Source organism: Dasypus novemcinctus, chromosome 2, assembly GCF_030445035.2.
Source record: "Dasypus novemcinctus isolate mDasNov1 chromosome 2, mDasNov1.1.hap2, whole genome shotgun sequence".
Lineage (NCBI taxonomy): Eukaryota > Metazoa > Chordata > Mammalia > Cingulata > Dasypodidae > Dasypus > Dasypus novemcinctus.
This window is the reverse complement of record NC_080674.1, coordinates 72,475,686-72,490,895: the sequence shown is the minus strand read 5'-3', so window position 1 is coordinate 72,490,895 and position 15,210 is coordinate 72,475,686. Positions and strand designations below refer to the sequence as shown.

At 43.8% G+C, this 15,210-nt stretch overlaps 1 protein-coding gene across 1 annotated transcript in view; it reads right to left on the bottom strand.

Annotated features, from left to right (window-relative positions):
• Window positions 1-14,543, bottom strand: part of MAP1B (microtubule associated protein 1B) — a 98,819-nt gene extending 84,276 nt beyond the window's left edge. Inside the window, exons 1-2 of the mRNA XM_058309985.1 lie at window positions 14,045-14,543; window positions 6,154-6,255 (exon numbers count right to left, since the gene is read on the bottom strand). Coding sequence (XP_058165968.1) covers window positions 6,154-6,255; window positions 14,045-14,228 — 286 coding nt within the window. The 5' untranslated portion in view covers window positions 14,229-14,543. The remainder of the gene's footprint in view (window positions 1-6,153; window positions 6,256-14,044) is intronic.
• Window positions 14,544-15,210: the final 667 nt, after the last annotated feature.

Sequence of the window (15,210 nt, the reverse complement as noted above, 5' to 3'; positions counted from 1 at the left end):
GGGAAAACAGTTGCTAGCTGGTCTGCCCTTGTGTGATTTTTTTTAATGGTACCAGGCCCGAGGAATTGAGCCCTGGACCTCGTATGTGGGAAGCTGGCACTCAACCATTGAGCCACATCTGTCCCCCTGAGTTGGTTTTTTCGTTTGTTTGCTTTTTGTTGTTTTTAGTAAGCACCAGGACCGAACCCAACCCGGAAGCAGGCACTGAACTGCTTGAGCCATAAACACTCCTATGTGCTTTCTTTTAAAAAACTTGACTTGCAAGAACCCGGGCTCTCTTTAGTCTCTGGAAATGAAGACAAAAGCACTGGCATTCAGCAGCGACACAGTCCTTGTTCAGCCGGGTTAGCAGCTGTTTGGAATGCACTTAGTTGGATTTAATGGAGGGGTACTCACACTCCCCAGAATGGCTCCTGGGCCCAGGCAGCCAATTTTCTGCTACCTTTCTGCCTGTGTGTCGACGCTGAGTGGCTCCACAGTGCCCATTAGGAACCGCTTGAGAGCCATTACAGACGGCAGAGCAAAACATCCCTTTTACTCTAAAAAAAGAGTCTGAGATGAATAGGCATTTCTAGGGTGGTCTAAATGAGCCATCATTAACTACTGAGGAATGTGGGAGCCTGGACATGGCAATAAAACACCATTTTATGCCTTTCTGTTGGCCACACTTGCCCGATACACACACACACAATCACCTTAGTGGGTAAGGATCTGGATATAAAGAATCCCCAAATCTCCAAGTGGAGCAAAGTGTAAATCATGCAGGAATGATGCCTTTTGTTGCGCACACCAGAAAAAACTCCGGATCTTCTCCTCAGTGGATTTGGCCCTGTAGCTGTTTCAAAGGGAAGCGGGTGGGGGTGACCATACACTGTGCTGCTCTGGCTTCGAATGTATGAATGGGAGCGCCGAGGCGAGAGCAGTGAGCAGGAGGGGCTACGGAGGACTCCACAGGCTGCAACTGCGCTTTGGGGAATGCTTTGGGCAGGGGGCAAGTGGGAGGAAGGCTAGGGATTTGCATTCAAATGGGGAGTCTCCTTCCCAGGCCGGCGGGCTTTGACCTCAAAGGATGCTAAGCAGAGGTCTGGCTACTTCCAACGAAAATAAGGCTCTCAGTCACTTTCTTCTAGTACCAGGATTCCTTATAACCTTGTAAGAAGAGAGAAACGAGAGCAGTAGGGGCATGTGTGCCAATGCCAGTACCTGTGCGTACACGTGTGTGAGAAAACACGAGGACTAAGTATCGGCCTCCCTTCCGACACCACAGGTTCTCTAAGGGTTAAGTCAGATTCTTCAATGCAACTGGAACAAATCTGTGTGTCTTATTGTGTAAAGGTTGGGAGCAAGGCTGAAAACGCATGTATTACTCCCTGTCATAGGGCAATTGATGCATTTTAGGCTCACACAATAAAAGCTATAATTCTACACGATGGCAGACTAAACATACAAGCCCAGACAGAGAAAGATGTCTAAAAATATTCGCAGGCATTTGCTAAGAGCATTTCAACATTTTCTTATCATTCTACTGACAAATATTAGTTTTAAAACCTTGTCTTATTAATGTCAAAGGGAGGACAGGACTCATACAACTTGAATTCAAAGCGCTTGACTTTAATTTTCCATCAAAGACCAACCTCAAGGAAGGACATTTTTAGCAGCCATTCAACACAAATCTAACTCTGCTCAGCTGTGATTAGTCTGTCTTCTAGGGGAAAGGCATGGGTTCTTAAGCAAAACTGGTTATATACAAATTTCAAAATTACACTATATGAAATTTTTGTTAATGTGATTTCAAGTTCTAAAACTAGTGTCAACATGTAAATAAATACGCCAAGGTCTTCATATTTATTCAGCTGATTAAGAAAATAAACCATAAGAAATTCCAGTTTCTTAAACTGGCAATTCAATAGTCACTTACTGATTGGAGAGTAGCAGAGAGAATCCAGCAGCAGAATGGAGTGAAAGAATTTACCATGGATGGAGTATCAAAATGTGAAATGTGACAAGCAAACCCTCACTCCAGATGAACATTCTCAACCTGGGCACCGGCCAAGACTATTTTGCAAACAGCCGAAAACCCTGCTCTAAGTTTCCACTACGCCGGCAATGGCATAGCGCCTCCTTTTTGCCTCCTTTTTGTTCTCATGCCCAAAGTACCTTCCTAAACTGAGAATAGAATGTTGCTGCCCCAGCATATAATCAGCAGCTATTTGCCTTCTGATAATGTTAAATACAAATGAAAAATTATTACAGAAAGGAAACCAGTATTTCCCATAGATGAGAATAATCACTAAATATACATGTCAAATTGATTTAAGGGACATAACATTACTACTAGCTTGTGTTTACTGTTTACCATGTGACAAGCACTGTTTTAAGTCTCTACATGCATTAATTCAATAGTTCCTCATGAGAACTATAGGATAGGTGGGATCATCCCCATTTTAAGAATGAGAAAACTGAGGCATAGAATGGTTAAGTAACTTGTCCAAGAGCAGCTAAATGGCAGAACTAGAATCAAAACACAGGGAGTGTGGCTCAAGAATCAGCGCCTGTAATCTTTATGCTATATCAGTGGTGGGAATTTGGGTTATCAAAAATATATAATTATTTTAATAGGCAGAGAGAAATGGCAAAATGGCAGAAAAAGAAATTATTATTATTATTCCCTCATCCTGGAAATAATTTTTGTTGTTTTGAATTATGTGTCTAACACAAACAATCATGGGGCACTTCATATAATCCCTAGATGTCCTCCTCTATTGTTACATAGAGAGGACTGCAGAGATCAATTCAGCAAACAGGCAGGGAGAATGAAATAAATTCTAAACTAGTTCTTCTCTTGTGATGAGATTTATAAAAGTGATTCTGATCTAACATGGCTAAGGTACCAAAAAAAACCACTATCTACACTATTTATATAAATAAAAATTGTATGATAGTATTTGAATTCCTAAATATAAGGAACTATAAGATTATTCTGAAAATACTCAATTGTTGAATTTTTACTGGAGTGAATAATTCAAGAAAGAGCACCAAAGCTTTTCTCTCAAAATAACTAGTCTCACTTGAACCCAGCTTCAATGTAGCGAGGATTGACTGCTAACTGTCCAAGGTAAGTGAGCAGAGAACTGCCCTAAACACAAAGCAGATGTTTGTTGAATAATTTCTAGGCAAGCCAGTGCAGCAGTAAGCTTTGCAATGCTCCTACATAAGATGGCCCTAGAAGGCTTACCTTAAGAATTACAGTATGCCAGAGTTGGATGGGGCTTAGCTATACCAAGGCTAACATTCTGGGGATCTGGGGGATCCACTCACTATGCACACAATCTTCCAGCTTGTACAGAGAAAGCACTCATACTCCAGCTTCCTGCTCAAAGGATATTCATTCAAAATGACCAAACATTTTAGAGTGCTCGAGTGAAACCTCCAATCCTGAATAGAGCTAAAATAAATATCAAAACCATATTTAAAAACTCGTGAATGGGGGTGAGTGGGTACAAGAGAACAAATACAATGGCACCATCTGGGTAACCCCCATTAGCTGCAGTTTGAGGCTAACCTCAGTCTTTTATGAACAACTTCCAATTCTTAAGAACAACAAAAAAAGGTATAATAACCAACACAAATGTATAACATATAACAGCAACCTTGGTTTTATCTATCTGTGTACCGAAAACAATGAATATTTTACCATAACTGTTTTCTGCTAGCCTACAAAGCAAAAAAAAAATAAAACAGAACTGTTTAACACCTGGTTTTGATGCAGGATGCTAGATCTTATGTACCTACATACGATCATTAAATCTCTTCCTCCCTCGTCAATGTAAGTTTAGTAAAAGTAGTGACTGTGCTTGTCTTGTCCATCACTGTGCTCTCCTCACCCCCAAAAGTGCCTAACTCACTGTAGGTGCTTTGAAGCATTTTTTAAACTGATGGACTGAATGAATACCTTTGTTTTTTCAGGGACCCACCATTCATCTTGTTCCTTGCCTCTAAGTTAACATAGAATCTTAAAACTCTAAATGCAATGACTCAGCTGATTCCATTCTAGGTGACCTAAATGGATTTTATGGAACTTCAGTGAGTAAGAAAGAGGCCCATAGAACTATACCCACTTTACAAAACAGATAGACTTCTAATTTTTCTATAAACCCTTTCCAGTTTGATCAGGAAGAGCCAAAAGCTTCCCTGGGCCAATTCTGATCACCCTGTGATCTCCACTCACTCCAGTTTTTTGTCCTTGTCTTTCAACATCATATCTCTTCTCCCTGAAATACACTTAACTGAAAGAGAATATGCCAAGTGCTTTACCAGCTGTTACTGTCGTGGCTGGAAACCTCCATGCCATCTGCACGCTCCCTCCATGGGGCCATCACCACAACAGCCGTTCTAGGTGCAGTCATGGACTTGCCAGGGAATGCCAGAGTCAGTAATTTCTGGGTCAGCAAGCCTGGTAAGGAAGCCACGTGTCCCTGGACCCATCTCTAGACATAGAGTCGAGCATAGTGCTGGTACTAGCAGGTAAGTAATCCTTATTGTAGACAGCAGGGAAAGGAGAGGAGAACGTGGGGTGTATTAGGCTGACTTGGCCTTCTTAGTCCACAAGAGTAATGCTTTTTTTTTAAAATTGTTTAATTCTTCAGAAATTCTTGCAGGCTTTCATTTTGCAATACACAGCTGTCATTCTATAAAGTAGATTTAATTATGAATGAACACGATGGGAATCACATGATCTGTGTTACCCCCCCAAAAAAGTAGTCTTACAAACAGTCTTAGTAAGCCAGAACAACCTACTTAAAAAGGATGAAAGTTTGGCTTTTATTGTCCTTTTGAAATAAACTTGCTTGTTGGATAAAGGATACATCCCTCATTTTTTGGTGAGATAATTTAAAAGTTATGGAGCTTTGCAAGATGTAAAAATGCAACACAATAACAAGAGAACCAACTAGATACTGTACCTTTACTTCAGCAACTCATGTGCTATCAAGGTCTTTGGTCATTAAAAAAAATTTTTTTCTTAGTGCAGAGTCATGTGTTTGTTTTTCACATGGCTTTTCAGCAAGTTTAATACTTAATGAACCAATTCTTGTTAACTTTTTCTTAGCATATTTACTCAATTCCATGCTTAAAGCTACAATTCATTTGGATAACCAAAACATATGGGGATTACTGGTTCAAATGTTAAATGCAAAGTGAAGAGGCGGGGCAGTCTCATAATACTGCAAGCAAGCTGCTGTCAAGCAGGACTCACGAAGGTACTGACATCTTACAAACGTGGACCCCAGTCTCAGTCGGTACAATGCTAATGGCACATGATCTACTCAGTCAAAAACCACTGAAGCCATTCCTGATTTAATCTAGCAATCATACAACAAAGACATGTAGAAACAGAAAAGACTTCTCTACTCTGTTTTTCATAAAATTCAAATAATATTCAAGAAATAAAATGCAATACAGCATCCATGCTGGGCAGTGATAGAGATTTTGAGAAACACTTCCCAAGTTTGAAGTTTTTATGGGCCAGAAACTTTGTCCCATTATCTGAAAATGTGCGGGTACTCGGGTCTGGTTAACATTGCCTCATCTGAAATGTTTTGGAGGTCTTACCTTTATTCTGTGGGATTCTTTTTCATCTCTGAAAGAAAGTCTATTTTAACAGGAGTTTGGAGTATCAAATTCTTTTAACCACACTAAGAAAGGTGAGTGATGATTCAGTGGCAGGTGATAATGCAATGATGAAATGATGATGCATATTTCATTTTTAAACACAGGAGATGTTTGCTTTTTCTTTTGAGGGAAAGAGGTTATGGGATTCTGGGAGCATCTAAGTTGTATGCATAACTACATCTGAGTAAAATTAACATTTAAATTATTTGCAATCCCTTGAGCTCAGAGTACAGTAAGATAGAAAAAAAAAAATTATTCCAGAATTCCAAAACTTCTTACTAAGAATCCACAAAATGGATAACCCACACAGTAATCACTTTTTAAAAATGTGGCTTCTTGCTAACCTATTTGATAGTGAAAAATAACAAAGACTCCTTCAGCAATAAGAAGCATTTTTGATGCTCCAGGCAAAGCCTTCCAGCCAATGACCAGTTTCCCATCTTTTCAAATTCTAGGTTGACTAATACGGAAGGGAAACCTCACCTGGAACTTCAGGAGAGAATCTTGCAGAGTGTCGAGATACAAAAAGTTTCAGTTCTTGGTCCAAGTTGCATTCAATCAGGTTTGTGTCCCATGATCGGATTCCTAGGGAGGGAGAAGGAGACAGTTGACAAGCTTCCAGTTATAGTCATTTCACAGTGGTTTGGAAAACATCACTGTAACATTTCTCAGGCTTTGGGAGGATATGGAAACTGCTTTCTGAAGACACTGGTTACTAGCCATGGGATGCCCACAAAATGGGAGGGCTGGGGAGGTCACTCCACCAGGCCACAAGGGAGGGATAACTAGCAGTGTGGACTGAACTTCTGCCCCTCGTAAAATGTAAATGCAGCTTTTCTGGAAGAGTCAAAGAAAACAGTTATTAAGGTAATGGCAGGCTCCAAGCCAGTGAAGGAGTAGAAAGGGCAGAAGAAAGGTGGTGCAGGGCTTTGGCAGCTAGCAGAGATCCCAGAATATTTTTAGCTTCCTTGGTCTACCTGTAGGTGGCAAGAAAATGGAGAATAATGGTGAGGAAGGCAGGGACGTGGGGGCTGGCATTCAAGTCCAGGCATTCGCTTGTCAAATGATGCTCTTGTAGCATGTATCTGTATCAGCCATCCCACGTAGGCACTTGGTTTCTCAAACCCTGCATATCAATGCAAAATGTGTAGGACCTTTGATAAGAAAGCTGGGTCTTCAAGACATGACCTGTCTGTCTTCCCAGGTATTTATTTTATCTGTCTAGCTTGGCAAGCAGTTCTTTCATTCACAATTGTTAGTTGTATTGACTTTTCTTATCCAGAGGCAGAGAAAAGCAGCAACTTTTTATACTTTACAAAACTTCTCTGGGGCTGGGGCTGCCAACCATCTATTCTCACACAAGTTTAGGCTTCCCTTCACTAGGCAGGAGGCTGGGGTGCGAGGAACACAGGGCAAAGAGCAGAAAGAAGTCGGTTTCCTGCCCGGAAGCCCTGATCTGGGTCTCCTCCTTCTCTTCCCTCCTGCTTTTGCGAAGGGAATGACTCAGAGGGAACCCAGAAGTCATCGGAAAGGGGAGATAGGCGAGAGAGCAAGGGGAAATTGGGGGAACAATTTTCACATTATTTTACATTTTCCCAAATAGTGTTGCTTATTATAGTGAGGCCAGTGTGTAGTGTCCACGATTGTGCCTTGCATGGGGGCACCCTCAGAGATGGCCAGGAACAAACCTCTAACAAGCGTATCTACTAAGGGAAGGGGCTTGAACTTCTAAGTATAACACAGGAGGTATAGTCCCTATAAAAAAGCACCGGGTCATTTAATCATTTTTGTTGGTCATTAGTGTATTCAGACTTAGGAGTATAAATGGCAGGGTATTATTTAAACACAAGTGTAAATCCTTAATGCATTTCTGTATGCATTCACATCTTACGCTGTCTTCTATCTTGCAAAGAATCAACCTCAGCTTACATACCAACATTTAAAAAATATTCTATGAACTCAGTTTACTGCATAGCTAAAGCACTTTCAGATTATACATGAAAGGTCTTTTCAACTGTGAGACATATTTTCAAATAGATGTACACCTAATAAACAGAGGCAGCAATTTCTCAAATGACAGAAGGGAAGAATTCAGGTGTGGAAGAGTTAACATTCCTAAAGAGACACTAAATTATTAGGGAGAATTTTATGGGTCTCCCAGGAAACATTAAGAGCCTCAGTTTGCATTTGTGCTAATGGAGTATTTAAATTTTAACAAGAAAGGCTAGTAGAGATTTGTGGATCTTTTTAATGTGGAAATGATAAATGAGTTCTTTTTGTTTCATGGAGAGCTTGACAGGTTGAGGGGTCTGAATTCATTAGAATATTTTACGTCAACGTATGCACTATACACTCTTCCAGTGTGAAAAATCATTGAGTTCCTGTCTGAGCTGCTTAATTGGTATTGTTGACTGAATTCTCCATGCTCCAGGTCTGAGCTCCACTTTGTCTTCCGGCTTGTCAAGCTGGGTCAATAAGTTAATAGTGAAGCATATGTATTTAAATTAAATTCATACAATTTTCTGCCTTTGTTCCAAGTAATGTCCAAATTGCTACATTATTTGAATGACTTCATCTGGGGCTATGGGTAGATTTGCCATTTTTCCCTTAGCTTCAATTAACTTGTCACGACACGTGCAATTAAATATTTTCTTTATATTTTGTGAAAGCCTGGTTATATGATTTATAATTTAGCAATGAAGAGTACTAAACTAAAAAAAAAAAAAAGGCATTCAGTAAAATTTTTAAATTTCACTAGCAAACAACTGATAAAAATAAGATGATTTCTCATTTTTATACGCGCAATGGAACTATAAATTTAACTTGGGTTCTTTTTTCTAAGACAGTAATTTCCAGCCAAATTATTTCTTAACAATGCATAATCAGTACTACCACTTATAAAATAAAGGTTACAATAGATTTGCTAGTTATTTTAGTTGGAAAGAAAAATGTTGGAACCGGGCCACTTTCTATGCCAATTTTAGAAATAAAATATTTTGCACATACTTTGTACCTTCTACTTGATAATATTAGTAAAGGGAAATAGTATTTCTCACTTTAGGTCCATATGGCATTTAGTAGGTATATTTATCTCCCTTTTGTGTCTGGGAGGGAATTAACAGTGGGCCCTCTAAATCTTACAGGACAGAAAAATATCTTCTTTAGGGTTTCCCAAACTCCCTTCTCTTTATTCGTGGCTGGAGAGGATACTGGGGTGTTGGTAAAGAGTTTCTGCCCTCCCTGTCTCTAATGGGAGCAGAAAAGCCATGATAAATTCCTGGTCCTTTTTCTGACTATCCCCCACCCCTACCCCTCACCCAAAATATCTCAGATCAAGGTGGTCCCTGAGCCTTTAATTCTCCAGTGCTCTATGAAGACTGTGCCCCTTACTGGCTCAACCAGGTGGGGGAGCAGAATAACTTGGCCCAGTTGGAAGAGATGAAGCTCCTCTTTCCAAATTTCTGGGCCCGAAGTCACTGTCACCCCTAGTCTGTGTGGCCAGGCACCCTGAGGCCGGTCACAGCCTGTTCTGTAGCAGTTGCCCAGCCCTGGATGTGAGCATCATCCCTGTGTCTATTGGGCAGTTCTTTTCTTGCCTCACCCCTTTGCCCTAGGGAGTAACAAAGGACCTTTCCTTCTCAGTTCTGTGACCCCAGGCAGCAGTCCACAAAGGGGAGGCTAACATGCACAAGAAGTTAACAGGTGGAAAAGGGAGAAAAGAAAAGGTGTGTGGTGGGTAAGGTATCAGAGGACAAATCAAGGTGGAAAAAATGAGGAAGAACCAGGTACCTTTATTGTATACAGAATATAATCCCTTCAGCTTTACCAATCACACAAACATTTTTGCAGGATTGCTTCATGAAACCGACAAAAAAAAAAAACCTCCCATTTAAATGACTAAAATCTATATTCCCAAAAAAGACAGTGGATAGAAGAAAAGAGAATAAAATGGCCATTGCATGCTGAAATGGCATGTGAGTTCTATCTGACAGTTATTTGGGTCTTTGATAAGCTGATTTTTGACTATGGGCTTCAGTTGCTCCCTCTGAGAAACAAGTTATTGAGTATTTTTGCAAGCATCTAAATGATTAACCTATAATCATAAGATTCTATTTGTAAAACAAGGCCAAAAAGCTATCTGAAATCAGATTAGAATGATAAACTAAAACAATTAAAACAAAGGAGATGCTAAGCTCAGGCTGGCTTTTTTCCTCAGCGAAAAGATTTCCTAATTTTTTTACTTGATCTATCTGGTGATCCTAATTTCAATTTGCCTTTTTTCCCATTTTTTTTTAAAGCAGCAACTTCACTTTCATTAAATATATGTTATGTACAATGTAGACAACATCTTACATACAAAGCTCATAGTTTCAAAGCATTGCTTATATAATCTAGGTCTTTGAAAACATCTCATAACAAAAGCAAACAAAAGAAGTGATTTATAATGATTTATTTATTGGCCTAAAAGTTAGCACTTACTGAAAAAGTAAGCTCTTTGGGAAGATTAACAATGAATCATCAATTTAATGACTATGTGTTCAGACTGGTTTGTATTTCAACATGGATCTTAGTACATAATACCAATTAAGCAGCAGTCAGAAAGTCATTTGCCTTTTGATTTTGGAAAGCATAAAGACAGATAGAATAAATTTTATACTCTCAAACATTTCATTTAAGTCCTACTATGTATGGTTTTTTCCTGTTAAAGTGACAAAAAATTAAATCCCAAATCTTTCCTAGGTTCTTAATTCTATTACTATTTTAGACTGAAGACATTCAAGAACGACATAAAAAATTACAATATAATCTGCTAAATGTATGTTTAAAAATCCAGGGCAGTAGATGTTATGTTACTAGAGGAAAAGTTACACTCTTTAACTCTAATTGAAAGCATCAGACTGTCACTTAGTGTTCCTTACAGGTTTCCGTTTCTTAAAAAAAAAAAAAAGAAGAAAAGAAACAATGAAAACACTTTTTCAGAAAGTTCTAGAATTCTAGTAGCAAAGCATGGACGTATGTAGTTTAAAATAAATCAGAGGAGTGATGTCGGCTGTTTAGCCCACATTTGCTAATGAGGAAGGGGGCCTTGGCAGGGACTGTGTGGCAGGGAAAGGTAGTTGGTGACAGGGACAATGGTTTGCATAAGGTCCTACACAACTAACCAAATAAAACTAGATACGACCAAACCCTACATTTTGCTTGTTGAATATAGTCAAGAAAGCAAGTTATTTTTCTTCCTTGATTTCAAGAAGCATTTATTAAGCATCCGCATAGGGATGTTTCCAGCGTGTTGATTTACTGCATGATCACCAGCTCCCTACAGATTTATAGATTACTCTAGGCTTCCCAAAGATCCCTCAATAATCAGGTGACAAAAACCCAAGTTGCCAGAGTCTCCAAACCCACAGAGCCTCAGCAAAGATGGGATAAGGAACAGGGTGAAAAAGTAACAGATGATGAACTGTGGACTGCTTTTTCAGCTGCAGCAATCAGCGCTGAATCTCCTGGAGCAGATCCATCTTGCTTCACACAACACAGTCCAGAGTCACCAGCAACTACAGCCGCTCCACCAGTGACCTCTGGAGGCGGCCCAGCTGGGACCTGACGGCTGAGGCAGCGGATGCACTGGGAGGTAGGGAAACCCACCCTGTTGCTAAGTCATCTCAGACCCTACTTCACACTGGAAGGCCGTAAGCATGCGCTGCAGTGAGACCCCAGGACCCAGGAGAGCAATCTCCAGAGGAAAGGCAGCATCTGTTCCTGAGAGTAAGGAAATGGCTCTGTTCACTCACTTGGTTGATTCTTAATGGAATCAATACAGCCATTTCAGAGTTCCAAACAAAAACCTGACCAAATTAGTAAATTCAAATCAGGAAAGCATGGTGACTGGAAGGGGAGCATGAGGGAGGCTTCTGGGATTCCAGTAATATCTGTTTCTTGATCTGGTTAACAGAGGAGGGTTCATTTGCGAAAATCCACTGAGCTGCTCGTCTATGGTTTGTGCCTTTTGTCTCTATATAATATTTGAATAAAATGTTTAAATTTAAAAAATCAAGACAGATTTGAATTTTATCACTATGTGCTGGTAGTATAAAAACACAGATAAAGAGTAAAGACAGAAAGCACTTCACAGCAGCACACAGCACCTATTTTATCCTCAAGCAGAAGCAGCTTGAATAAATCGGAACACCGCATTGAAAGGATGATCAGCAGAGTAACAAAGCAGGAAGGTAATTATGGTGAAGGTGATGGCTGAACCACCGCCCCATGCTGCCCACAAGTGGATGACAGTACAAAGGGAAGCTCGGAAAATTGCTGTATTTTAAATCTCCCTCTGCTGTTAACTTGTCCTGTACTAGTGTCAGGGGCAGGGCCAGAAAACAAGTGATGCTGCAGTGCTGGCACTTGTGTCACTTATGAGAGGTGTGACCTTGAGCTGCTCCTATGCTTCCCACCTCTCTGGATCCTCACCTCTAAAATGGATCTCTCTCGATCCCTCCTCGAGCACCACAATGGGTGGTTATGAAGATTTTATAGATAGAAAAACACCTTCTAATGTATTATTGTTTCCTGACAATGTTGCTGACAAATGATACATTTTTTAAAAATTCCAAAGTCATTGAGTTCTATAGTAGCCACACCCAAAGTCAGTTTGTGAGAAATTTTTCAAGGGGGAAAATGCGCAAATACGCCTAATTTAGGAAGTTCAGATTAAAGACCGCTAGTTTGATAATGAAGGGATGCTGAAACCCTCAAAGGACTTCACTATGGACATCTCTTATTGTGAACATTCTTTTCTAATAAAATACCACAACTGCTTTTTGCTCACAATTTTTTTTTTAGCTGAAAAGGAAAATCAGTGTTTCTACGTTAAACAAAAGAACGAGGTCTGCAACTCCAGTCCCCACCCTGCAGCCTTTTGTTCTGGGCACAAGTGGCCCTTTCCAAATGCAGAGGCAGATGACAAGCGTTTGCTTTTTGGTGATTTTTGTTGCTCTCGTTTCATCTAAAAGAAGGTTTCCCTTTCGTCTTTTATTCCTGGGGAGGGGGGGGCTGGGGGACGGGGGCTGTATGAACGCCCTTTGTCCGCCTCGGGCTGCCGTAGAGACCGCAGTGCGGACTGCACCACGCCCACCAGCCGGTGTCTCCCGGCAGTACCGCTTCAGCACCACCCGGGGAGACTGGAGCGCGCGCCGGGCGGGCGGAGGAACCCCGCGACCCCTGCCGGGGCGCGGGGAGGGCCGGAGCTGGGATGGCAACGCCGGGGAGAAAGGGAAGGGCGGAAACGACATCTGCCCACCCGGGGGGTCAGATCGCAACAAAGCCGGGGAGAGAGCGCGGTGGGGGCGCGCGGCTCCGGGCCCCGGCGCAGCGCAAGCTCCGAGGCCGCGCCCGACAGCGGCGCCGCAGTGTGGGGGGCAGGTGCGGCGGCCGAGTGGGGGCACTGCGACAGCCGGCGTGGAGCTGCGCGGGGCGGGTCAGTCTGCGCGCCCGAGGCAGCGCCCGCCGGCCCCGCGCGGCCCCGCCCAGGGCGCGCAGCAAACCGCTATTTGGCCTCCGCCAAGCGCGCCTCGGGTGACGAACTGACCAATGTGCCCACCCGCCGCCGTCACCCTACCCCAACCACCCTCCCCAAGGTTCGGACTTTCAAAAGGAGAAACCCCACCCCGCAACTTGGGGTTCCATTGTCTTCCTGAAAGGGGCAGCCAAGGATCCAGGGGCGGCAGCAAGGCGGGATCCTTCTGGGCGGGCGGCTCTCCATCCCTGCGTCCCGGGGGGGGGTGGGGGGAGGAACGATTGGGGGGAGGGTTTGGAGGGGAGGGCGGGCGTGGCCCTAGCACTAGCCTAGTCATTCCCAGGAAAGAATGGATGTGGAGGTTTTTAAGCCAGAAAATGCATTTCTCGGGGACTAAGGTGGCCGTGTGTGAGGACTGCCACGCGGGCTCTGGCACATGGCACTTTAGCCCCGGGTATGCCGGCGAAGGCGGCCCAGCCACTTGCAGCAGGGACGAGGGGCGTTGAAACGGAGTGGGTGCATCAGGTTTTCCTCCCCCTTTGCCTCCTGCGGTTGCGTTGTTATTGTGGCCTCTACCCCTCTGACACCTGCATTTCACTTAGTGGGAGAGGCGGTGCCCTCTCGGCTCTGCGGACCCAGCCTGGTGACAGATCCCTCAAGGTTATGAGACACTCTCTCCCTCTGGATCTTAAATCTAATCATTCGGATTATTCCCGAAAATAGCCCAGAAAAGAGTCCGGACCCAGCGCTGGAGGTGGCGAGGCGCGTCGGGGGAGGAGGGTGGCCTCTTCGCCCTGGGTGGGGTCGCGATGCGCGTTTCCCTGCGCGCGTCCCTTGGGTAAGTGCGGGGCCACTTACCAAGCTCGATGTTGCCGATGGCGCGCCTCAGGTGCTCCTCGGTCACGACCTCGCCAACGACCACCAGCAGGTAAAATTTGCTGTCGAGGAAGCGGTGCGACAGGCTGGGCGAGGTGGATGCCGCCGGATTGGCGATGCTACCGGACGGCTCAGGCTCGGAGGCTTCCACGACCACGGTCGCCATCCTGCCGGCCTGCACAATACGTCCCTCTCCCGCCGCTCCTCTCCTCTGCGGCAGGAGAAAGGATTATCTCCGAAGGTGCAGCCTCCGCTCCGCCCCCTGCGTTCCTCCCCCTCCCGGCGCTGCGCGCCGCCTCCCCCTCCGCCCTCTCCTAGCTCCGCGGAGAGCGCGCCTCGGAGAGGAGCGGGGAGTGAGAGAGGGTGGGGAGGCGGCGCCTCTTTTATATGGAGACTAGGCTGGGAGCTCGGGAGGAGGAGGAAGAGGAGGAGGAAAGGACCACCCGGCACATCCTCACGCGGTGGCTTCCTGCGCTTCTCCAGCCTTTGGCCCGGGGCTGATGTCATCTACAGCAAATCATCTCGCCCGCGGCCCGGAAGCTGGAGGAAAGAGGTGTGCGGACAATGGTCTGGGCTGGGCCGCGAATCAAGGGGCTGAGAGATCCGCGCGACTCCTGCTGCAGCCGTGGAGGGGGAAGACACTCCCGACCCTCCCGACCCTGCTTACCCCCCGACTCCCACTGCCCACCTCAAACTCCGCACCGTCTGTGCTGGATTGGAGAATGGGATGAGTTTCCATTTCAGAGTGGGAGTATTTTCCCTTGTCAGTGATACACAAGGCCGGCTTCCGCCTGGGCCCCACCTGCAAGGGGTCTTAGGAGCGGCGATAGCTACGGCAGAGGTGTGTGCGCTTCGGATACTGGGCCCAGGAAGACCACTTGTCTTTTCTTTGACCTTCTGGATTTGGAAGACGTATTTACCCAGAACAACATTTACCGTTTTCACGTAATACATAAAAAATGCAAAACCTAAGCCTGTTATTGTTCATACTTTGGACCCTACTCTGCAAGACCCAATGGTGAAAAAATTACTGGTGCTCATGGGAAATAAGAATACAGATGCATTATCTTAAATACAGATTTCTTTTCTTAATATGCTAAACAGATAGTAACAGGCATAACAAAAAAATAAAGAGAAGATGCTGTCTC